Genomic DNA, 26,845 nt, shown 5'->3' on the forward strand with positions numbered 1-26,845 from the left:
GTAACCTGTTGCCACAGGAAGCGAGTTTGTTTGTTGCATTTAAGGCAAAAATTGACAGATATTGGATTCGTCAGGGCTTCAAGGGTTAGGGAGAGAAGGTTGGGTATTGGGACTCAGTGGGAGGTTGGATCAGCTCGTGATACTCATTGGCCTACTTCTGCTTCTATATCTTGTGATCTTGTGAAGTATATCAAGTTATTTTATTTGATCTCATGATGAGAATTTATTATCGTATACACGAATGCAATTAGACTATTGCTTGCTGCAGCCACGCACGTACCAAAACACAATAGTAAAAATTAAATCAACAAATGCGCCACAAGAGGAAAAAAAAGTCATACAAAAGGATAAATAGACAAATATTCTCTTGCACAAATGCCTCATCAATCCCTTAAGATTGTAGTCTGCAGTTTTGCTGTCTTTTCCTCAATTTCCTTCATTTTGATTATGAAAAAAATAATTGTTTTGAATTAAAAATGGTTGGTTTTCAAAGGACCTCAAAATGGGCATTTCTGAATAACAGGGTGTCAAAAAGATTTTTTAAAATATTAATTTGCGATTTATTTTGTTTATGATCAGGAATCACTTATGTTTCAACGAAATAACTGTATACAGCTGCCTGACAACAGTCAACTAAAAAAGCTTCAGAAAGTGAACAGTCAGTACAAATTGGAAGCAACATCTCCTCCTCACTGATGATCACATGTGCACGTCAAGGATGTGGGCTTAGCCCATGCCTCTACTCACTCTACACTCATGACTGTGTGGCCAGGCACAATTCCAATGCCATCTACAAATTTGCTGATGAGACCAAGGTTGTCAGCAGATTCACAGACAGCAATGAGGATCAATTAGTTGAGTGGTGTTATGACAACAATTTTGCACTCAACGTTAGCAAGACCAAGGAGAAGATGGTAAACTTCGGAGGAAATCTGGAGAACACAAAACAGTCCTCAACGAGGGGTCAGCAGTAGAGAGGATCTTCATATTTCTGGGTGTCAACATCTGAGGATCTGTCCTGGAGCCTCCACATTGATGCAATCACAAAGAAGTCTCACCAACTGTTACACTTTGTAAGGAGTTTGAGAAGATTAGGCACGTCACCAAAAACTTCTACAAGTGTACCATGGAGAACTTTCTGGTTGGTGGTATCACTGCCTGGAAGGGAAGAGCCAATGCTCAGAACAAGAAAAAAATCTCCAGATTCTTGTTCACTCAGCCTGAAACATCATGGGCATCAGTCTTCTCTCCATTGAGGATATCTATAAGCAGCAGTGTCTTAAGAAAGCAGCCTCTATCCTCAAGGACCCTCCATCACTCAGGCCATGTCCTCTTCACTCTGCTACCATCAGGAAAATGGTACCGGAACTTGAAGACAAGCACTCAGCGGCACAAGAACAGCTTCTTCCATTCTACCATCAGATTCCTGAATGAACAATGAGCCATGGACACTACCTCACTTTGCCTTTTTCTTGCACTATTTTTATTCATTTGGTAAAGTGGTTTATATAAATGTTTGGACTGTTGTGCGGCAGCATCAGAACAAATTTTGAGACATGTTCATGGCAATAAATTCTGAAAAACAGATGGCCAACTTACGTTCAACATGTGCAAATGCACAGAAAGGCCCACGTGGGCAGTATCCAGTCTGGCGCATATCATTGCATTTTGTAGATTTGTAGATCTAAAGGGCAATAGAAAAGAAGTTACTGCAAAGAAAAATACTCTCTAGCTCACCTAGATGTGAAACTCTGATTATGCTTGACTGCCATATTCACTATTCAAATCATCACTTGGCTGGTCTCAAATACTCCAGGGTCAGCATTCACAAAGTGAAGAGTTGGATTCTGAGTAACAAATACATAGCTCTGTGAAAATGGCAATACAGATGGACAAAACATTGAAGGCAGCTTGTTGCAAGCTTGTTTTTTGTTGGTCAAGGCATCAAACACGTGTTGGAACATCTTGCTAACTGAACAAAACATTGGTTCAGCTGCACTTGGAATTTTGTAAGTAGTTATGGATATTATACTGTAGGAAGGATATTATACTGTAGAAGGGGGCACACAGGCAATTGTGTGTAAACTTGTTTCATCTAATACAAAGAATGATAACCAGAGTGGGAAAAATTGGAAATAAAGGGAACTCCAGAGAAAGGGGATCAGAAAGCAATATTGAACATTATATAGAAACTTCTTCAACAATCAAATTTAAATTCAAACCACATGAATGCAGCCAAGTCCATGACATGCATCCAATATGGGCAATCTTCTGACTCCTGTCTTGAGTTATTGGACACTCAGAACATTCTAAAACAATGACAATCCTAAAAGCATGGGAATGACAAATAATACTACATGAATTTTAAAAATATCAGGGTTAAAGATTGTTGGAGTTATCCAATAATGGAAAATATCTGAAGTTACATAAATACATGAGCAGACATCTATTTTTGCCAATGAGGTTTATATTTATTAAAGGTCAGACTTCAAGAGTTGTCCCGATAGTAAAAGACTTTCTCTGAAACTAAGCCCCCTTATCTCATCTCATCACTGTGATTTTAAATTAATTTTACAGACAGGTCTGAAGGAAGCAGAAGCAGCACCAATGCTGCTGCCCCTTGTCACAAACCAATGGATTATAATCCAACTACACTTTGGAATACAGAAAGTCAGTCTCAGCTGTGTCCTCTGTCAGGTGCCCAGTGCAAAAGGTCTTGCAAAAATATCCACCTTTCAACAGTGTAAAAGTTTAGGGATGAGAATGGGGTAGGGGAAGAGCTCCCCTGCACTGTCCAATTTTAGGGCAGACGCATTCTCTCAAGACGCATTCTCTCAAGACGCATTCTCTCAAGACGCATTCTCTCAAGACGCATTCTCTCAAGACGCATTCTCTCAAGACGCATTCTCTCAAGACGCATTCTCTCATAGAAGTCAAGCAACCAAACTGCTTTCTGATTTAGGTTTATTATTCAATTACTAGTTAAATGCTTACAGATTAATAATTTAAAACTGAAATGCACAGGAACAACTTCTTATAGAGTGTGTGGTTTTTTTTGGAACTTACTGTCCAAATGGATTGTTAATTATTGGAAGTACAATATCTAAAGTAGTAGATATATTTTGAAGGATCTGGGAATGGGGAGTGGGGTGGGGGCAATGGTAAACTATATACAAAGGGAAAGAGGTCTGGAGCACTTAAGCTTCTTATTGACAGGCTGGAGGGGCTAAAGGCTAACTCATACTCTTACCTTCATACAAAAATGGTGGTGTAGCTGGAGCTGCTGATCCATGGAAACAGAGCACTTCTGCGGGGTCCAACCGCCCAGTCAGACTGCTGTAAGCTCCGTACAACCTTTAATGGCCGATTAATGGAGCCAAAGATAGTTTTATTTAAAATTTCTGTGACTACAGGGGTCTGGACCCAAGATGGCAGCACCTATGATCAGCACCAACCTTGAGGGGTTGCAAACTCTGGGGAAACAGAAGTCTAAGGTAGGGCACAGTAAACGGGAACAACACCTCCAATTTGAGAAGGAGAAGATCCATGGGATGGTGGTAATGGCAGAGGACCAGTGAGGGGTTCTGCAGCTGAAGTACACACAGGTGGCAGCTGATGACAACTCCAGACAAGGAACCTGCGCAGGCTGTGGGCTTCTGGCAACTGCGATCAAGGGATTCACACCAGGCGGTGGACTGCTGGACACTGGTTGACAGTGAATCAAGTGTTGGAACCTGGATGAAAGAGGATGCCAAGGATGCTGAAAGTTCCCTAATTATATCAGAGATTTGGATCTGGAGCTCCGGCTGCTGATGGTTTGGACTGGACTCTGTGGCTGCAGGACCAATGGAGGTGAATCCATGGACACACAGTAACTCTGACTCTCTTTCTCTGACTGTGAGATGCTTCAGGCAGTTTTTACAGGTGGTGAATTTGTCTGCCTTACAGTAGATGACCGACAAAAGGCAAAGGAGGAAAAACCCAACACCCAACCCCAACCAACCAATTTTCCCCTGCAACCGCTGCAACCGTGTCTGCCTGTCCCGCATCGGACTTGTCAGCCACAAACGAGCCTGCAGCTGACGTGGACATTTACCCCCTCCATAAATCTTCGTCCGCGAAGCCAAGCCAAAGAAGAAAAGTAGATGAAAGCAATTTCCATGTATTATTGCACCGTTTTTATTACATGACAATAAAGGAATCTTGAATCTTTATATGTGAAGAATGGTCTGCTATGACGAGAAGCAACTCTACCCAAATTTTGGGGAATGAAATTCTGGAAAGTTGAAGTCATAATTTCAGCCCTTTAAAGAACCTCATTCACCAACAACCTTTCATCTATTTACACATTTTACAATCTCACCTCTGGGTGGAATTGCTGCTCTGTGCGAGAATGACAGTATTGACAGTTATCTCCACTCTCACATTTTGTAGGTTCTCCCCATTCATCCCCATGTTTGACATTAGGACAAGGGGTCGACCTAAAATATGAATCAAAAGGAGTTTATTGTGCAAGGTATGGATTAGGAACATTATAATCAGTACATTAATAGATCCCTCAGTTTTTCAAGGATTAACAATGACACAAAAGTGAATGCTAAGGAGATATGTAATTTCAAAACATCATGAGATTTTGGTAACTAGATCTCCAAGATTATTTTCAAGATCAGCAATATATGAATAAGTATTAGCAGGAAATAACATGCAATAAAATGTTTCAGCTGTTTAGGCAAATACAAATTTAATAATGTCTGAGATGTTTCAAAAAGGAAATAAAAAAGAACATCATGCCACCTGCTACAAAACAAACTAATATTGCAAACAGAGGCATCCTCTATAATCTGGCTAGTCCATTTTTGAGACTATTACCCATATCATTAACATTTGTATTTGCTGGTACGATAGCAAAGTCTCAGTGTGCATGCAAGTATAGCACCACCTCGAGACATCAGGTGTAAATGAAAATTGCTGAAAAGTGCAATAGAGAGTCCAGTTTAAAAGTAAAGTGGCGCACCACCTTGAGACATCAGGTGTAAATGAAAATTGCAGAAAAGTGCAATAGAGAGTCCAGTTTAAAAGTAAAGTGGCGCACCACCTTGAGACATCAGGTGTAAATGAAAATTGCTGAAAAGTGCAATAGAGAGTCCAGTTTAAAAGTAAAGTGGCCCATCATCACCACTTGGGCATAAACTTGTGATGTGCAATAATTGCAAACCTCATCAGTTACATCCATTTCTAGATTTTTTTCAAAAATACTTTTTTTGGGTTTTTTTTTACAAACACTTTTAAACATCATATCCAAATTAACAAAAAAAGAGAAAATGTTCAGGTTAGGCAGCATCTACAGAATGAAGAAAAAAAATTCCTCAGATCTGACCATATATTTTTAAATATTGCTGTAATTTTATTAATGTAAATAGATGCTGTCAACACTAAATTTCATGAAAGCACTATGCAACTAGGCTTATTATGAAACAAGAGCCAAGGAGATTCCTAAAAAGAGCTGCACCCGAAGTGGGATCCTAATTTGAGACTCTGCAACTTTATCATTAGTCTACGATTATCACCATAAATTCTGAATATATTCAGGGCACGGACTGCTTCATGTTAAGTTGACAGTTTTATCTCCTTCATCATACTCTAGATGAAAGAGTGTAACGCAGTACAGCACAGCATTAAGCCCTTCAGCCCACGATGACTTGATGTCTGTGCTGAACAGGATACCCAAATGAAACCAAGTCTCTGCTGCTTGCACATGATACCCTACCACCCCCCACCCTTCATTCCCTGCATATTTGACTAAAATCCTCTTAAACACCACTACTCTTGACAGCCCATTACAGACACTACTACTCGGTGTTGTAAAAAAAAAAACTTGCCCAGAAATATCCTTTAACCACAACTACCCACCCAGATGAAACACATGTTAACTAGTGTTTGATATTTCTACCCCTTTCAGTATCACTCATAAAGACCCTTATCTGGTTGCTCCTCAGCCTCAGGTACTCCAGAGAAAACCACACATTTTTCCAATATCTCCTTTGAGATCATATTTATTAATCCAGGTAGCATCCTGATAAATTTCTTCTTCAGCCTTTCAAAAACCCCCATAACTTTCCTTTAATGGGGCGACACAATTGCACACAATATTCCAAGTGGTATACAAAGTTTCATACATTTGCAATGTGACTTCCTTACTCTTATTCTAAATACCTTGATCAATGAAGACAAGCATGCCATTCGCCCTCTTTTCCATCTCACCTACTCAAGTGGCCACTTTCATGGACCTATGAATACATCCAGATTCCTATGTAATCAATGCTTCCCTTAAATACAACTTTCCAAAATGCAACACCTTACACTTTTCTGGATTAAACTCATTCTGCCACTTCTCTGCCATTATCTGTAAATAATCTATATCCTGTTGCATTCTTTGATAACCCTCTTCACTGTTCATAACTCTGCTAATCTTTGTATTATCTGCAAAATTGGCAACTCCTCCCATCCATCTACTTTTACATCCATCTTGTATATAATTGCATTCCAAAAGTGATCCTTGACCTCTAGCCAGCGTAACACCTTTCTACCACTACCCTCCATCTTCCATGAGCAAGCCAATTCAGAAAGAAAATGATCAATTCACTGTGGAGTCCTTCTGGATCAACCCACCACAAGGGACCCTGCCTAATGCCTACCAAAGTCCATGCAATCAACATCCACTGCTCTACCCTCATCAACCACCTTCATCACCTCTTCAAAAAACTCAATTGTACAAGACATAATTTGTCCTGCATTTACTGTCCCCCAACCTGGTTGTGCCTTTCCAAATGCAATCAAATCCCATCCCCAAATATTCTCTCAGTTGTGAGGTCCACCAACTTATAATTTCCTAGATTATCCCCATTTCCTTTCTTGAACAAAAATAACAACTTTGGTTACTCTTCAGTCCTCAGAGACCTCACCAATTGCTTGCAAGGGCACAAATATCTTTGTCAATCCTCTGTAATCTTCTCCTTCACCTCTTAATAATCTGGGATATATCCCATCAGGCCCTGATGATTAATTCCCTTCAAAAGACCCAGCATCACCTTTCTTGATCTCAAAATGACCTTCTATCACCACCTTCCATGTTTTTCTCCTTATGATTACCCACACAAAGAACCTCACTCACTTCTGATTCCTCCCTTCACCCTTGAGTGGTCCTATTCTTCCTCTAGTAATCCTCATTTTTAATCTAAGTAGAAATGCTTTGGGATTCTCTTTAATCCTGTGCAGCCAGGGTATTTCACGGCTCCTTTTGGCCTTCCTAACAGCCTGCTTGACCTCTTTCCTGCTATCTTAAAATCCCTTTAGGTCCCAAGCTGACTTTTGTTTCCTAAATCTTACAGTTTTCTTTTCTTTTGACTAAATTCAAAAATTTTTTTTTCTCGTCATCCAAGATATTTTTACATGGCCATTCTTATCCTTCCTATTTTCTGAAACATGCTGGCCCTTTAACATCTCCCATGTTAGATGTTGGCTTGTCCAACTAACTCCTGATTAATAATTTCATAACTTACTCTCCCCACTGTAATATTTTCCCACAAGGTCCAGGCCTCACCTTGCCCTAAACATTTTAGAAGATCATTAATCAATGATTGCAGAATCAACCAGAACCTTCCCTTCTAATGTTTTAAGCTTGGCAAATGGAAAACAATATAACAGTCAATGAATGTGCTAACTAAAATGGGCACCAATACACTGTATTGGAGAACATGAGGGTAGACAAAATAAGTCTCCAATCCTAGCCTGTCTTCCTGCCAAGTCAGGTACTTCATGCAAATAAACTCCAAAATTATGACAAGTACAAAAATAAAGTGCAAGTTCAAACATTTTTTTTTAAAAAGCAAACAAACCACACCAAAAATTACCTGTAGATACATCTAAGCAAGGTGAAACTTGTGAATGTTCAAGGTTACACAAAAGCAAGCAATACTCCTAGAATAAAAGTGATTTTTTTACCGATATTTAAATTTTCTTGGGTTCCTTCTTCGGTCTCGGCTGTTATGATAATGAGGACAAGCATATCCTTGTCGACAGAGTCGAGGTGGTTTATTACACTGATCAGTCTTGTAATTTGCTAGCACGAAGTTAGTTTCTGCAAAATAAACAAATTTACATCATAACCGAGCTGGTCAAAACAAACACACACACACACACACACCTTTCCCCCACTCCAATCCAAGAGAACCTACCTCCTACACAAAGACTCTACCCCCATCCAAACAAAAAAAAACCTTTGCTTGCACATTCCTTTCCCTGCAGACAAACACAACTGTTAGACCTCAAATCCTGCTGTGTCTTACACCAACACTTTCCATCTAACAAAGGTCTATAGGCACCTCTCTTCAGCCCTCAGACTGACCTTCCTTTGCAGCGTAGAGCATCCCTTGTGACAAACAGTCCTTGTCCTACTAACGACAAAAGCTATCGAAAAAATGATTAGCCTAATGATCAGTTAATTCCACTAATGATCTCTTGTATTTCTCTACATTTCATTGTTAAATGCAAAATTTAAATTCATTTGTCAAGTATTTTAATGCACAAGCTGATAATGATCACTGTTTAAGACAAGTTGCATTTCCTTCAATGTCAGAATACCACTCACAAACAGACTGGGTAGCCCCAACTACAAAATTCTTAAACTTACTTTTTAGTTTACAATTCTGCTTTTGGATAAGAGCCAAATTCTGTGTAAATGTAGTAGCCACCATGAAGAAGCCCTGTGTAAAATATTCCCTTCATTAAGGTACAATTCCAAAACACATTAATGTCTTATGTTAACTCTTATACCAATTATTTGCAAACATAACTGCAGTTAGAGCATTGTGCTTTCATAAAATCATTCAGAAAAGTCCACTGCGAATAGGTTTTGATAGGATTACAAATCAGAATCAGGTTTTTGTCATGAACACGTCATGAAATTTATTGATTTAAGGCAGCAGTGTGAAATAAGGTGCAAAATTACTATAAGATTTAAATTACCTAAATGCAAGATTTAAAAAAAAATGAATTAGTGCAAAAATCAAAAAAGAGTGAGGTAGTGTCCAAAGGTCCATTGTCCATTCAGAAATCTGATGGCAGAGGGAAGAACTGTTTTAGTAATGACTCGTGTACCTCCTCCCTGGGTAGCAATGAAAAACAAGGACATGAAGATGCTGCTTTCTTGAGGCACTGCTTCTTAAAGCTGCAATTAATGGAGGGAATGACTAATGCCCATGACCTCAAATTCGCATGCGCTCTCTAATTCCTCAGAGGTTATGGGGAGAAGGCCAGGGAATGGGGTTAAGTGGGAGGATGGATCAGCTCATGATTAGAATGGCGGAGCAGACTTGATGGGCCAATGGGCCCATCTACTTCTGCTCCTATATCTTGTGGCCAAGTTTACCCTCTGTAGCCTATTCCTGTCCTGTGCATTGGCACCTCCATAACAGACAGAGAAGCAACCAGACAGAATGCTCTCCACAGTACCTTTGTAGAAATTTGCAAGAGTCTTTGGTGACATAACAAATCTCCTCAAACTCCTAATGGAATATAGCCGCTGGTGTGCCTTCTTCATCATTTGAATCGACATGATGGCCCCAGGGTAGGTCTTCAGAGATGTTGACACCCAGGAATCTAAAGTTTCTTACCCTCTCCACTGCTGATCCTTCAATGAGGACTGGTTTGTGTTCTCCTGGCTTCCCCCTCCTGAAGTCCACAATCATTTCATTTATTTTAGTAAAATGAGTATAAGTTGTTGTGAAATCACTCAACTAGTTGAAGTATCTGACTCTTGTACATTTCCTCATTGCCATCTGTGATTGTGTTCTCAACAGTGGCGTCACTGGCAAATTTGTAGATGGCATTTGAATTGTGCCTCACCACATAGTCATAGGTGTAGAGAAAGTAGAGAAGTGGTCAAAGCACACATCCTTGAGGTGCATGTTGGTGGTCATTGAGATGTTACTGATGTAAATTGACTATGGTCTTCTAATGAAGTCAAGGATCCAGATGCAGAGGCCCAGGTTTTGAAGTTTGCTGACCAGTACTGAAGGAAAGATAGTTTTGAGAGGCTAAGCAATAATCTATGAAAAGCAACTTGATGTAGATATTACTATTCTCCAGGGCTGAAAGGAGGCCCAATGAAATTGCATCTGCTGTGGAACAATTGTGACAGTAGGAAAATTGCAATGGGTCCAGGTCTTTATTTATGTAAGAGTTAATTCTAGCCATGACAAACTTCGCAACACATTTCACTACATTAGATTTGAGTGCTACTGGCTGATCATCATTGAGGAAGCTCACCCTGCACTTCTTGGTCTATGGTATGATTGATGCCCTTTTGAAGCAGGTGGGAATTTCCAACTACAGCAGTGAGAGATTGACAATGTCTGTGAACATTCCACATGATTAGTTGACATAGCCATTTATGACATGAAGTTTTGCCTTGTAGGATGCAATTGCCTGCAAGCTCTGCCATAGCGACATGAATCTGATCCCGTTCCCAACTTCACTCACTGTTAAGATAGCCTTCTGAAGGTTGTACCTGGTCTTCACATGGAGTTCTGGATCACCTGTCTTGAACACCCTCGATCTAGCTCAGCAGGCTTCAATTGTTTTGGTTCACCCACAGCTTTTGGTTAGGGTACTCTTGATATGTACATGAACTCACACACTCAACCACACAGGTCCTGAAGAAGTCAAAGAAGACTGACATTCATTCAAATATGAATATGAATCCTTAAATATGGTCCAGCATAATGATACGGCACTCTTCTACCTCCCTCGACCGTACCTTCACTGGCTTCACCACTGCTGGTGTAGTCCTCAGTCTCTGTTTCCACACTGTGAGCAGAATTACAGCCAGTTGATCAGACTTGCCAAAGTATGGGTATGGGATGGCACAGTGGTACCACAAAGATCAAGTATGTTGGCTCCTCTTGTTGCACAGGTGGTATCTTGATGATATTTTGTGAGAGACTTCTTCAAGCTGGCTTGAAGTCTCCTGCTACATCAGGAAGGCATTAGGGTGTACTTTCTCGTGGCTGCTGAGCCCCTCTAGTCCAACTTGATGTTAGCCTGGGGAAGAATTTACAGTGGAACCAGCATGATGGTAGAAAACTCCCTCAGCAGATAGGATGGATGACACCTGATGATTAGGAATCCCATACATGGCCTGGCTGGCTAGCGCAAAGTCTTTACAGTGCCAGCAATTGGGTCTGGACCAAGGCTTTGAATCCTGCACTGCCTGTACATTCTTCCTGCATCTGTGTGGGTTTTCTCCAGGGGCTCCGGTTTCCTCCCATCATTCAAAATGTACTGAGGCTGTAGGTTAATGGGGTGTAAATTGGGTGGCACATGGGTCAAAATGGCCTGTTACCATGCTGCATATTTAAATTTAAAATAAAAAAACCATAATTCTATACGATGAGAGCAGAAACCAACCCCACAATCTGACAATGATTCTGAACTAATTTCAGAGAATCTCAGGTGATTCGTGTTCCCTACATAGGGCAACTTTCCAATCTGAACAATGCTAAAGCCAGGCAGCACCGTTAGCATAGCAGTTAGCGCAACACTATTACGGCTCCAGCAACCTGGGTTAAAATCTAGTATCGTTAGGAGTTTGTATGTCTGCATGGGTTTCCTCCAATTCTTCCCACCCATCAAAACATATGGAGGTTATACATAAATTGGCGTTTCTGGATGGCACAGACTCGTGGGCCAGAAGGACCCGTTTCCGTGCCGCATGTCGAAATTTAAAAATTTAAAACAACATTTTGCAGGACAGAAACATGTTTTCGGCCCAACTGCCCATGCTGTCTATACAATTTAGTCCCATTGCCTGGATTTGGGTCATAGCCCTCTATACCTTTCCTACCCATATAACTGTGTGCATGTCTTTTAAACATTACGTCTGTACCCCCTCTACTACTATCTCTGACAGACTATTCCCATGACCCTTAGGGGGAAAAATGGTTCCCTTGAGACCCTTTTTAACTCTTTACCTCTCACTGTTAATCAATGCCCTGTAAGTTTACACTCACGTAACTTGGAAAAAGACTGACAATTCACTTTATCAATGCCCCTCATGAGTTTATAAAACTCTATAAGCTCACCCCTCAGATTCCCATGCTCGAGGGAGAAAAGTCCTAATCTATCCAGCCTCTCTTTATAATTCACACCCATCAACCTCAGTAACTTTCCCAGTTACAGTCCGTTAATAGAACTGATAAGTTTTCTTTCTCCAGAGCTCTCTAACATTGATCCACAGGCCTCAGTATTTCCTAGGAAAAAACAACTATTTAATGGCTGGTGAGAATACCCAAGATTAAAGGCTGATTAGTCTAGATTCACAAGATAAGCAGGCAGAGAATCAAACCTCTAATGTTTTACTGCTGATAGTTTTTGAAATCATTTGAGACCAACTGAACCATCAATAAAATTAAATTCAACAAAAAGGATAAATATGATGTATATCACTGGACATATTGCATCTTCGATACAAGAAATGTCTGAATTAATAGTTAATACTATTTTATATCAACTGCAGCAAATAATCATAAACAGCGTTTTAGCTCCTTGCCAAATCCAGTAGATGGCAGTATTTACTACTTTTTTTAAACCAAGTAACTGAAAAAATGTACAAAGATCCAAAACAACATTTAATGATTTTCAAAAGAGGACAGACCAATATTTCACCCCAAAAAGAAATTTGAAATTAGGATACAGCTCCTTGTTACTTGGAATTAAACCATTGCCCGTGGAACCATTTCTAAATGTGAACATTATTTATCTAGTTACTTCAACCTTAAGGCTGTAATGTACCTGGAAGCAATATTGCAACAATACAGCAGACCATATTTTTCCCCATTCGTATAGCCTGGCCTACTGGGCAAGACGCTCAACGTTGCTAATAGCAAAACATTACACAGACAAAGTAGCAGAGTCTGATCCTAATTGCTAAAATTACTCATTTGGTCTCATCTTAACCTGGCAAAAAAAGCAACCAGTTCAAATCCACATGTGAGCAGCAACAAATGAATTATAAAAGCTTAAACCTATATACCCCATGTTGCAATGGCAGACAAGATTGCTGAGAAATTTTCAAATCTTTTCTGGCCATCGAAAGGTGACAGATGACTGAATGTCACCACACAAGCTAGATACATTAGTGAAATCAGACAAAAAAGTCTGAGGAACTGGATTAAGGGGCCACTTCGAGAAGCAGGAATTCAAGATGGACAGTCAGCATGGCTTTGTTCAGTGGAAGAGCTATTTATTTTGACTTTTCCTTAAAAAAGATAGATAACTATTGGACCTATTTACTTTGATTCTATATTAATGAGGGTAGCATGACTTTAGAAATGGCTTTGTTATGGTTCCACGTGGAAGACAGATGCAAAAGGAAAGAACTGACAGTATCTGCTGCAATTCAGCAAACTGGATCTGAAATTGATCTGGTGACAGAAGGCAGAATGCAACTGCTTTTGTGATTGGAAGTAACCAGAGATGCAATGCATTTATTAGCAGTAAAATACTTGCTATTTTTTGTTACATACATTAGTGACCTAGAAGTGAATGTAGGAGATAATATCTATTCAAGTTCATATTTGACACAGATCGCTGCTGTCACTAGTAGGATGAAAGGAAGTATTCAGGGACAGATGATATTGAACAGTTGGATGGGCAGAGAAGGAACACATGGAATGTAATCCTGAAAAATATGATAAGATTCATTTTGGGAGGACTAAAGCCCAGGATATGCACAATTAATGACAATACATTAGAATGTACTGCACAACAAAGAAAACTTGATATTCATTCAAGGATTCTTTAAGGTAGATAAAGAAAATAAAAGCAGGAGGTTATGGTAATAATTATACAAAATATTAAGTTAGAGCATAACTGATATGCAGTTCTGCCTACTGCAGTTCTGATAACAGCATAAAATGAAGTGTTTATATTGGAAGATATAGAAAGGAGATTCACCATGCTGTTGGCAGGAAATGAGCCTATTAACAATGAGCAGAGACTGAACAGGTTGGATTGTTTTCTTTGGTGAGGCCAAGGCAAAAAGAACCTACTTGAAGTACACAAAATTATGAGAGATATTGATAAGACAAAACAATTCCCCTTAATAGAATCTATAATCAGAGGAAAACAGCTTAAGATAAGGGGATAAGGGATTTAGAGGAGACTTGATTTCTTTCCCCCCATTCAGATGGTGGTGAGAATCTGGAATGCACTGCCTCACAACATTTTAGTTTTTAGATGAGTGCTTGAAATGTTATGATGTAGCATACATGTTCCAGGTGTTGGAAAATACATTTAGTATAGACAAGTACTTGAGACCAAAGTGGGACACAATAGGCCAAAGGCCCTTTCTGTGCTGACTGACTCTTCTGCCTTCAAATACCATACCATTCTTGATGTGCCTTCTCAGATTCTGATGCACTATCCATATTGAAATGTTTTGTTGCTTTGTCATAAAGAAAAAGAACAGTTAATCACACACACTGAAATAATGCAATGCATCCAAAAATTAAAAAAAGACTGACATGATAAAGGAACCAAATCAAGAGAGATTTCATAACACAAGTTGGTTCATTCTTTCCTTACCCTGCCATCGTGGATCTTCAGATAGCGTTTTTTCTATCATGGCTTGACTAGCCAAAACTCCTGGCTGGAGATCAGGAAGACCTTCCCCTGCTCCAAGTTGGCCATTCTGCAATGCTTCTTGCGCTTGAAGTTCCCTGCAAAAGAAAACTGTGTTTAAGAAAGTGGTTTAAGAGAAACATCAGCTACTTGTCTCATCTCACTTTGGGTAATGATGTGGACTTGCATTGACACACTTTAATGAGAAATAAGTAAGTAACTTTTTTTTGCTGGTTTGTAGGATATAGAATACTTTCATCTTTTTAAAAAAAATTAGTCTACAACAGCAATTCTCCCTGATATTTGCCATTTTCCCTGCACACTCACAATTGTGTAACCAAGTTCAGCTTCAACTCCATATACAAATTCATTGATGACACCATCAATGTTGGCTGAATAACTGGAAATGAATCAGAATACAGATGGGAAATAGAGAATCTGGTTGGGTGGTGCCAGATGAATAGTCTTGCTTTCAACATTACAAGACTAAGGAGCCTATCGTTGACTTTAGGAAGGAGAGTCTGAGGGACTCTGCACCTGTCCATGCTGATAAGGTGGAGATGGTTAAAAACTTTCATTCCTGGGAGTCCATTTTGTAGAATAGAGCAAGTACACTGAGGCAACTGTGGAAAAAGTCACACCAACGCCTCTACTTTCTTAGGAGCTTGGGGAGATTTGGCATGTCATTGAATACTCCCTCAATCTACCACAAGTGTACTGTGGAAAGTAGATTTCTTGGTTTGGGAGTTCGACTACCTAAGAATGCAAAAGGCTTCAGAGGTTAACAAAAATAACCAGGTTAATCACAGGTTCCCATCCACTGAATGCGTCTATGTGCTACCTGAAGGCAGCCAACGTCAAAAAGGACCTACATCACCCTGGTCACAATTCCTCTCACTGATACCTTTGGGCAGAAGGTACAGAAACCTGAAGACAGCACTTCTAGGTTCAAGAACAGTTTCTTTCCAACAGCTGTCAGCCTCTTGAAACTCCCCTTGTTACACTAATCAGTGACTGCTCCAAAACCATAAAAGGATTATCTGTATGATTGCAAAGTTGCTTTTTATGCATAACGATAACTCCGAATAATTTAGTTTACATTTATTGTCTCTTTTTAATTCAATGAAATACACCATTGTAGTTTTTATATTTTATTTAAATCAACACATATGATAATTATAACAGTTAATCTCAAATCACAATGTTAGTGTTTACAAATGTATGTTGATGATATATAGTAAAGAATAAAGAAACTTTAAACTACTGAAAAAAACTAAACAAAACCTTGAAAACCAAATAAACCCACCCACCAACCCTTACTAACCCCAATATCTAAAATACATGATAATGTAACAATATATTAATTTGGATTGCTTCAGATGACGCTCAAAGATCCCAAAAAGAACATTTTTCCCAAAGACCATAACTCATTTAGGGAAAACTTCACTGGTTTGGAGAATTCAAAACCAAAAAAATGTAGAACTTTAAATTCATTCTAGTGTATGGACTCCAAACTTGTAAAAATACAAAATATTTACCCGTTAAATTTTTTTATAAAGGAATACAACTTTGAATCTCTGTGTGGCATCTTCCTAGTGTTAATGAAACATCTGATTTCCAAGTAACAGCAATACATTTCCTCGTTATTACCAAAACCAACTTAATACATTTCAATTGGAAATCTGATAAAAAAATAATTTAGGAGTTATATTTCCAAAATTTCCCAACAATAATAATTCAAGATTTAATGGAAAAACACTGGCAATTCATTGTAAAAACTGACAAACAGAAATCCAAAAGGGTTTAAACTTTGAACAAGACCATGTCGAATGAACAAATGTTCCATCTTCTTTTCCACATCTAAAACATAATTTTTAATTGATCAATTGACATCAATCTATCATGACCATAAGAATGTCTCAATTTAGAAATTCCTTTATTATTCCAAATATTCAAAAGAAAGGTTATCTTTTGAAAAAAATTGAGAGGATTAATTAATGGTATTTTAATGATAAAAGATTTCCATCAACATTTAATTTAACTTTATTCCAAATATTAAGCAAATGCTTCAATATTGGGGATTGATTTTCAGATATAGTTTCTCCAATTTTATTTAATTAAATTTCAATCCAAGATGGTTTCATTTTCGCAAACAAAAAAAATCTTAGTTGTGCTGCCTTAATAATTTTGAAAATAAGGAAGTTTTAATCCTCCTGCTTCATATTTCCATTTTAATTTTTCTAATGATTTTGTAGCCATTTTTCCTTTCCAAAGAAATTTCCTAACTTGTTTATTTAAATCCTGAAATAATTTTTGAGATATAGAAATAGGTAAAGTCTGAAATAGATATTGAATTCTCAGAAAAATATTCATTTTAATACAATTCACTCTTCCAATTGAAGTAATAGGAAAATTCACCCACTTTTTAAAAATCTTCATCAAGCTTCTTAAATAATGGAATATAATTTATTTATTTTTTTCAAATGATTATCAATACGTATATCTAAATATTTAATCTTTTCTGTCCATTAAATTAAATTTCTTTTTGGCATTGTAAATAATCTCCTTGAACCAATTATATTACTTCAATTTTATACCAGTTTATTTTTTATCCTGAAACATCTCCAGAGTCTAACAACTGCTTATAAAGGCTGATAACTGTGGCTGAGTTAAATACACTAACACACCATCAGCAAATAAACTAATTTTATGTTCAGTCTAGTTTATTACAAATCCTTTCAACCGTTGATCAGTACAAATCATTTGTGCAAGTGATTCTATAACCAGAACAAACAATGCTGGAGATAGAGGACATCCTTGTCTACTCAATCTAGTTAAGTTAAAAGATTCAGGCATCTGTCCGTTTGTTATTACTTTGGCTTTAGGATTTTTATATAAAGCTTTAATCCAATTTATAAAATTCAGTCCTTAAATAAAAAATCCCATTCTAACCTATCAAAACCTTTATCTGCACCTAAAGCCACAACTACACTCAAATCTTTTTTCTTCTGTGCTAAATGAATTATACTTAGTAACCTTACTATATTCTCCGAAGTTTGTCTATTTTTAAACAAAGCCTGTCTGATCCATATTTATTAATTCAGGAAGATAATGATTAATCCTATTCGCTAATACTTTTGCTATAATTTTATAATCAACATTTAATAAAAATATAGGTCCATATGAAGCTGGTTTTACTGGATCTTCATCTTTTTTAGGAATAACCATAATTATCGCTGTTGAAAACCTTTCTGGAAGATAATGCAATTTAAAAGCTTGTTCTATATTACCTTCATAAATAGAGGAATCAATAAATCTTTAAATTCTTTGAAAAATTCAACTGGAAACCTTTCCTCTCCTGGAGATTTATTATTTTTGTAAACAATTAAGTGCATCATAGACCTCTTGATCAGTGAAAATAATCTCTAAATCATCTTTACCAACTTCAGTTAATCTGGGTAGTGCCATTTGTGACAAATATTCATCTATATCTGCTTCATCATGTAAAAATTCAGATGTATATAATTTTTCATAAAATTCCTTAAATGTTTAATTTATTTCTTGTGGTTTAAATGTCACTTCACTGTTATCCTGTGGTATTGTGTTACTTGTTCTAGAGGTTTGTTCTGCTTTTAATTGCCAAGCGAAAACTTTCTCCTGGTTCATATTTCTGTTTTGACCGTAATATCATTTTTTCTGTTCTATATGTTAGCAATTGTATTATATTGTAATTTCTCATTAGTTAAACTTCGATATTTATTCTCAGAATATGATTTTTGAATCTCTTTTTCCAATACTGTTATTTCTTTTCCTAATTTATCTACATCTTTCATATATTCCTTTTTAATTTTTGAAGTATAACATAATTTGTCCTTGTAAATAAGTCCTTGTAAACAGACCTATAAAAAGGTTGGGTCGGAGACCAAGGAATATCTCCGGGGAGATCTCAGGGAACTTGGCGGTCCGGGACCATGGTTGAATAAGAGCTCAGGGACTTAGTATGTTTGTGTGTGTGCTTGCTGAGGGAGCTCAGGTTTTGGGATCCTGAGGTACAATGGGGAATTGTGTAGATACGACTTTGAGGATAATAATATAATTCAAAAAGTTTCTGGGAGAGAAGGCTGGTCATTGGGGGCTACTTGGGATGATGAATTCATTAAAGAGGCTATTGGAAAGTGGCGCCTGTTAGCATAAGAAAGGAGATAGGCTTACAGGTTTCCAAACTAACGCAGTAAAACTGGCGGGGGGGGGGGAGGAAAAACAGTAAAACCTATGGATGTCCTCCAGAAAGAATGTGCACATAAAAAGGAGCAGGACAGGAAAAATCAAGAAAGGGGAAAAAAAACCAACGGTTAGGCAGGAGAAGCCTCCTGCACAGGAGGATAAACAAAGACTACGTAGTCAAATGGAAGTCCTAAGGCTGAGAGATGAGTGACCCTGAGCACACCTCGGGGACCCCCTAAGGACAACCACTAGCATATCATCTGCCCGTATCTTGACCCCTAGCAGCGGTTCCCTCTGTGCCAGCAGTACCCAAAGTATTTTCGGATCCTGTTAGTGCTCGAACCCAGAGCCATGATAAATCATCTGGCCACTGTAACAAAGAAGTTAGGATTTAAAGAAAGTCTGTGGAAAATTCTAGAAGCTTTTGTTAAAACAAGTTTGTCTGCATTTCCACAGTTTAAGATTAAATTGTTCTCAGTGAGGACAGAGAGAACTCGGCAAAAAAACATAAGATACCACTCTCTTCTTCTTTGGCTTGGCTTCGCGGACGAAGATTTATGGAAGGGTAAATGTCCACGTCAACTGCAGGCTCATTTGTGGCTGACAAGTCCGATGCGGGACAGGCAGACACGGTTGCAGCAGTTGCAGGGGAAAATTTGTTGTTTGGGGTTGGGTGTTGGGTTTTTCCTCCTTTGTCTTTTGTCAGTGAGGTGGGCTCTGCGGTCTTCTCCAAAGGAGGTTGCTGCCCGCCGAACTGTGAGGCGCCAAGATGCACGGTTTGAGGCGATATCAGCCCACTGGCGGTGGTCAATGTGGCAGGCACCAAGAGATATCTTTGGGCAGTCCTTGTACCTCTTCTTTGGTGCACCTCTGACACGATGGGCAGTGGAGAGCTCGCCGTATAACACGATCTTGGGAAGGCGATGGTCCTCCATTCTGGAGACGTGACCCACCCAGCGCAGTTGGATCTTCAACAGCATGGATTTGATGCTGTCGGCCTCTGCCATCTCAAGTATTTCGATGTTAGGGATGAAGTCGCTCCAATGAATGTTGAGGATGGAGAGGAGACAACGCTGGTGGAAGCGTTCTAGGAGCCGAAGGTGATGCCGGTAGAGGACCCATGATTTGGAGCCGAACAGGAGTGTGTGTATGACAACGGCTCTGTATACGCTTATCTTTGTGAGGTTTTTCAGTTGGTTGTTTTTCCAGACTCTTTTGTGAAGTCTTCCAAAGGCGCTATTTGCCTTGGCGAGTCTGTTGTCTATCTCGTTGTCGATCCTGATGAAATGGTGCAGCCGAGATAGGTAAACTGGTTGACCGTTTTGAGTTTTGTGTGCCCGATGGAGATGTGGGGGGTCTGGTAGTCATGGTGGGGAGCTGGCTGATGGAGGACCTCAGTTTTCTTCAGGCTGACTTCCAGGCCAAACATTTTGGCAGTTTCCACAAAACAGGACGTCAAGCGCTGAAGAGCTGGCTCTGAATAGGCAACTAAAGCGGCATCATCTGCAAAGAGTAGATCACGGACAAGTTTCTCTTGTGTCTTGGTGTGAGCTTGCAGGCGCCTCAGATTGAAGAGACTGCCATCTGTGTGGTACCGGATGTAAACAGCCTCTTCATTGTTGAGGTCTTTCATGGCTTGGTTCAGCATCATGCTGAAGAAGATTGAAAAGAGGGTTGGTGCGAGAACGCAGCCTTGCTTCACGCCATTGTTAATGGAGAAGGGTTCAGAGAGCTCATTGCTGTATCTGACCCAACCTTGTTGGTTTTCGTGCAGTTGGATAACCATGTTGAGGATCTTTGGGGGGCATCCGAGGCGCTCTAGTATTTGCCAAACCCCTTTCCTGCTCACGGTGTCGAAGGCTTTGGTCACCATCCAGGCAAATTGGCAGGAAGCCCAGAAGAAATAACACAGCCAGTTTGTGCAGAATACTACAGAGCACAGAAATAAGACAGCCAGGAATACTCTTAAAGGGGCCACGCAAGATACCAATTTGTTTGCAGCTTAAAGTTGAGCACATACCCATGATAAAAATGTGATTTCTTAATGAGACAGCAGATTAAGTAGCTAAAGTATCTAAAGGGTTATTAGGATTGGGTCCCCAAAGATTTAGTTCAACATGAGTCCTCCTCAACGAGCCTTATACCTTCCATCCAGGAGATTAGACTCCACCAGAGGGACCAGAAATTGAGTGATGAAAATGTTCCGGTTGTTATTATGATGTACTTGAGATTTCGGTAACCCCAGCAGGCAGGGGGTTACTATTGTGGGAAAGTGGGACATTTCAAATGGGAATGTCCCGAATTAAAGAGGGAAAGGGATGCTACCCCTCTGATGACTTTAGGGGTTTCTTCCTCCCGGGGCCCACGAGGAACCTTTGATAAATTTCCAGGTGGGACCCAACAAAGAGGATGCCATTTTTCTGGTGGACACAGAGGCCACTAGATTATCGTTAAACTTTATACCGAAGGGAGTTAGATTCACTTGTCAACAATTAAAGGTATCAGGGGTAAAAGGGGATGGGTTTTCTGTACCTATTTTGGAGCCCATTATGATCGGAACGGATCATGAGGAAGTGATGTGGCAATTATTATACATTTCGGATATTGGAAGTATCCTCCTGGGTTACAACTGGGGTTAGAAAAGGGGGTAAAATATTTGGGACACTTAATAAGTGAGCGAAAAAGGAAAATGAGTCCCGAAAGGATTAAATGGATATTGGAACAGGTTCTCCCGATAAGAAAGAAGGAACTAAGGAAGTTCCTGAGACTGATGGGTTATTGTCGACTGTGGATAGATTCATATACATAAAAGACTAGAAACTTATACTTCACCTCTGGGATACTTCAAGAACAATGTAAAAGTTAGAAACAACATGGGATTTTCATACCCCATGGCATCCCCCTTCCTCAGGATAGGTAGAACAAATGAATCAGACATTGTCCAAATTGGTGCTAGAAACAAAGTTACCCTGGACTAAATGCTTGCCTATAGATAACTGCGAATCTGAACAGCACCTCGAAGGAATGTCAGATTGTCCCCTTATGACATCATATTCTGGACTGCCATTTTTGGGAAGAGAAGGGGAATTGCCTACTGTAGAAGTCACTGACAAATTTCTAAGGAAATAGGTCTTGGGGCTCACTTCTTCTTTATTTGTTCTTAGGAAAAAGGGTCTGTTGGCCCAGACACCTCCGCTTGAATTTGCCGTTCACAAAATACAACCAGGTGATCAGGTTCTGGTTAAAATGTGGTAGGATGCCAAGCTTCAGCCAAGTTGGGAGGGAACATTTCTAACCCTCCTGACCATTGAGACGGTGATAAGAACTGGAGAAAAAGGGCGGACACATCACACCAGAGTGAAAGGACCAGTGAGGACCCCTGCTGAGCCACCAACTTGGCACATACATCCCACCAAAGACCCGCTCAAGATCCAGTTGAAAAGACATTGATGGTCATTTGAACAGGACTTTGAATAGTTTATGAAACACAAGTTAAATACCTATGTACAACCCATCTCCTTCGGTTGAAAGAAACATGAGATGGTGATGGATATGCTGAATAGGGTTGGTAAGTGGGAACAGGGTTGGGCTGATGAGATTCATACCCAAGTAAAGAGAGGATTGGAATCCATCGTCAAGCCCTCAGAACTAGTAAAGTTCACCATTACCATTCCCGAGAGTTCTAAACCGCAGATGATACGGTTCGATGCTTGTAGTTTTAATAAAATGTGGAGGGATCAAGAGTCAGAGATGATAGTGTTCAGGAGAAATATACGTGTCTTAATAGATACTGCCCCTATTGGAGTGATGTATGGTGGACTACCCAGACCCAGGGCTAGATGGCTAGTACAAGATCTCGTATAAAAAGTCATATCAATTCGGAGAGGACCTCTTGTCACAAACTGCAGGAACAAAGAGTGTAATCCTGTATATATGACCATTAAACGAACCTCATGGATTGAGGAAATAAATGGAAAAACCAACCCTAAAGGGGTAGATGGAAAAAAAAATTTTGAAATGGGGATAAACATCAGTGGAAAGGACCAGTTGGCGTGTTGTTTTAGAATAATCGTGGAAAGATCCAAGACTAATCCAACTGATACTACCTTCACAATAATGCCCAACGTGAAACCCTATACTTCACCCAATGATCCGAAAATAGTAAAGATAGTCGAGGTAGAGGACCTTAGACAGACGACTGAGATTGAGACAGGATATGGGGATACAAATGCCTGGGTAGAATGGGTAAAATATACAGTGAAGAGTTCAAACAAGTGCAATTGTTATGCGTGCGCTTCTGGATGTCTGATAGCACAGGTGGTTCCACTTCCGTTGGGGTGGGGTAAAGATGGACAAGGAATGAGGTGCACGATGGCTTTGTATCAGGATAGAGAGGCCTGGGGTAACCAGTCCTGTAAATCTCTGTCCTTGATATTCCATCCTCTGAAGAGGAAGGATGTCCGGATTCTGCTGGCATTCTGGGCTGTGTCAGGGAATCACACATTTCAAGACAAGGAAGATCAGAAAGGTTCACAAAGGAGCTAAGAAAGCTACAACTATGCACAAAGGTACAAGATGTGACGGAGGAGAGGGGAGGGAACTACTTAGCCTTGAATGTACCTTGAGCGGATCTATGGTGGTTCTGCGGAGGCAGAATCCTTAGACCAATTCTTCCTCCCAATTGGAAGGGCACCTGTGCAATCATTCAATTGGCCATACCCTTTACCTTGGCATTTGAATGGGAAAAGGTAATAGGGATAAAGAGGGAGTTCGTTGGGACATCTTTAGATAACCAAATTTATATTGATTCAATTGGGGTGCCAAGGGGAGTACCTAATGAATTTTAGGCACGCAATCAGAGCACCTATGGCATAGGGATTACTTAAGGCAGTACGTGAGTGGAAAAAAAAAGTTTGAAAACCATTTGTTAAATTCAGACAATTGTGCAACCTGTAAAGTTAAATTCCTTTGTCCACTTTTCCAGTTGATCCACTTTGGCAAAATTGGGTTCCTGCAATGATCAGTGCAATTTGGCTAAAAAGTTCAATATCCTGTACTGTGGTTGTCAAGTCATATCAGCTTGCTATTTATTCCATGCATTTTAGGTAAATATTGTTGGGAGAGTTTTCATGGGCATCTTCAACACTGCAGTGCTCAAGATCGCTAGATGGTTAGTCTTTTTTCCTACCATAGTAGGGGAGTTGAGTTGATAATTAGAGGGAATAAGTTGAAGAAGAGAGCAGAGAGGGTTTAAAGGCAACCTGAGGGGTAAATTTTGCTACATAGGTGTATGGCTTTATGGAATGAATTGCCATAGGAAATGGGAGAGATGGGTACAATTACAATGTTTTAAGAATATTTGGACAGTTCGTGGATAGGGAATGTTCAGAGAGATATGGGCAAATGCAAGTAAAATGTTTAGCATGGATGAGATGAGCCAGAGCCAGTTTCCATGCTGCATGACTCTGGCTCTAGATTCAAAGTGATCGAATTCATACTGTACACAGCCCTAATTTCATTTAAAATCATGATACAAATACCACAAAATATCTTGTGTTTTTCTCATTAACTGTCCAATTCCACAAGCATCCATACATTTCAATAAGGTCACCTCTCATTCTTCTAAACCACTTCATCTTTCCTCATCACTTCACCACATTTCCTCAATTCTAGGAGTGTTCTGTCTCACTTGCCTTCCTAATTGCATGCTTTAGCTGAATATTAATGCTACATTCTTTGAACAGCAGTCAAACGTTCTGACAAGGATTTTCACCTTCTACATTACTTGGATTCCTCTTTCCATACAGTCTGCCTGACCTTTTGAGAGTTCCTAGCATTTTCTGTTTCCTTCAACACAAGTTCTCTTTGAACGCCAACACTTTTCAGTCTCACAATTCAAAACTGAATCCTCCACATTAAATTTTCTATTAGAGTGGATGATGTTCAAACATGAAAGTCTGCAGATGCTGGGACTGAAGTAAAAACACAACACTAGAAAACTTCAACAGGTGAAACAGCCTACTTTACATTGCTCGTGATTCTATTCCTTTCTCTCAGTTCCTCTGTTTCCATTGTATCTGCATTCAAGAGGAGGTCTTCCAGTCTAGATCATCAGAGATGTCCTCCTTCAAAAATAAAAATGTGGCTTCCCCTCTACCACCATCAACTCATCCCTTATCCGCATCTCTTCCATTTTCCGCACATCTGCTCTTGGCACTTCTGCCACTAGACGCAAAAAAACCAACACAGGATTCCCTTTGTCCTCACCAACCACCCCATTGGCCTCCACATACAACATCCATCATCGACATGATCCCATCATTAGCCACACCTTCTCCTCTCCTCGCTTCTCCATCTTGCTTTGGGAGCACTCCCACATCACTTATCCCTTCCCATTAATCACCTCCTTCCCCTGTGACTGTAGCAAGTGCCTCCTCCCTTATCATCATTCAGGACTCCAAACAGTCCTTCCAAGTGAAGCAACACTTCACTTGTGAATCTGCAGGAGTCATCTACTGCACCTGGGATTCCCATTGTGAGCTTCTCTACGTCGGAGAGCCTGGACATAGACTGGGAGATTGCTGAGCACCTTATTCTGTCTGCATCAATAGCTGGGATCTCCCAGTAGCCAACCATTTCAATTCTGTGCCCCATTCCTGCACCGATGTCCATCCACAGCCTCATGCACTGCTAAACCAAGGCCAGCTGTAAAATGGAAGAGCGATACCGGATATTCCACCTGGATGGCATTAACATCGATTTCTCATTTCTGCTAGACCACTCTCCATTCTCCCTCTCCCCGGTCTTCTTTCCTCCAGCTCTCCATTCACAGAGCCATTCTCCCTCCCACTGCTTGCTGTTGTGCTCTCCCTCCCTCATCCACCTATTACCTCTTGCATGTGGGCCTGTGCTTCTCCCCCATCATTTTATTGGACATCTGCTTACATTTTGCTCATACCTCAATGAAGGGCTCAGGCTCGAAATATTGGTTATATATCTTTATCTTTGGTATATAAAGTACACTATTTGACCTGTTGAGTTTCTCCAGCATTGTGGACCCGCGTAGAGCGAGGGAACAGAAATACAGCACTCCCGCATCTGCTGTTGGGAGACTTGTGCCACACTGCAGACTGCTAGAGACTGGCTCAAACTGGCTGGAGGGTTACCGAGTACCGGGATACGAGGAGCGGCCAAGAGCGCTGGAGGATTCTTGACCACATCAGAGGTTCAGATCTGGAGCTTGGATTGCCGATGAATTGGACTGGACTGTGTGTGGCTGCGGGGGCTGTGGAAGCACTGGAGGCAAATATATGGATACTCAGTAACTCTGGGGGGGGACTCTCTTTTGCTCCTCTCTGACCACAAGAGACTCTTAGACAATTCTTACCAGCAGTGAATCTGTCTGCCTTACAGCAGACAAAAAGAAATTTCATGTAATATGGCACTATTTAATTACTATTACAATAAATTGAATCTTAAACTTCCTTTTAAATTTCCATGTCTAATTTTCAAAACAAGATCATGGAAGATGGCAGATCTGCCTAAAAAAATGTCAATGTCATGCTCAAACAACAAGGGAAAAATGTAAATGTGAATATTCAAAATAAGATGACTATTCCTTCAGGTTTTAAAAATGCTGTCAAACAGTTATCATGTTAGTTATATACAGTAAGTTTCCCCATATCTGTAAAGCTTGGGGCCAGACATTTTTTAGTTAACTGGATTTTTCGGATAACCGAATAATGGCTTTAAGTAGCCCAGTGGGATCAACAGAATACTTGTATCAGCGGATAAACAACAAAAAAAAACATAATGGAAGGCTTTTTAAAAATGAAATAATGTTTAATTCTTACCTAAAAACAATGTGATCTCTGCTTTCAAAATAAGATAAATGCTTCCTCCTTTTCACTGACATCGTAAGTGCTATCTGTAGACCTTTTTT

At 39.8% G+C, this 26,845-nt stretch overlaps 1 protein-coding gene across 4 annotated transcripts in view; it reads right to left on the reverse strand.

The window, feature by feature from the left end:
• The window catches only part of unkl (unk like zinc finger), a 131,310-nt gene that overhangs the window by 38,466 nt on the left and 65,999 nt on the right, over positions 1–26,845 (reverse strand). For 3 of the 4 annotated variants that reach the window (XM_069906607.1, XM_069906606.1, XM_069906608.1), the window contains exons 4-7: positions 14,644–14,777; positions 8,002–8,137; positions 4,364–4,481; positions 1,600–1,684 (exon numbers count right to left, since the gene is read on the reverse strand). In XM_069906607.1, coding sequence (XP_069762708.1) covers positions 1,600–1,684; positions 4,364–4,481; positions 8,002–8,137; positions 14,644–14,777 — 473 coding nt within the window. Of the gene's footprint in view, positions 1–1,599; positions 1,685–4,363; positions 4,482–8,001; positions 8,138–8,689; positions 8,872–14,643; positions 14,778–26,845 lie in introns of those variants that run through there. The other variant, XM_069906609.1, reaches the window with a different exon arrangement.

This window comes from Narcine bancroftii, chromosome 12 (genome assembly GCF_036971445.1).
Source record: "Narcine bancroftii isolate sNarBan1 chromosome 12, sNarBan1.hap1, whole genome shotgun sequence".
Taxonomy (NCBI): Eukaryota; Metazoa; Chordata; class Chondrichthyes; order Torpediniformes; family Narcinidae; genus Narcine; species Narcine bancroftii.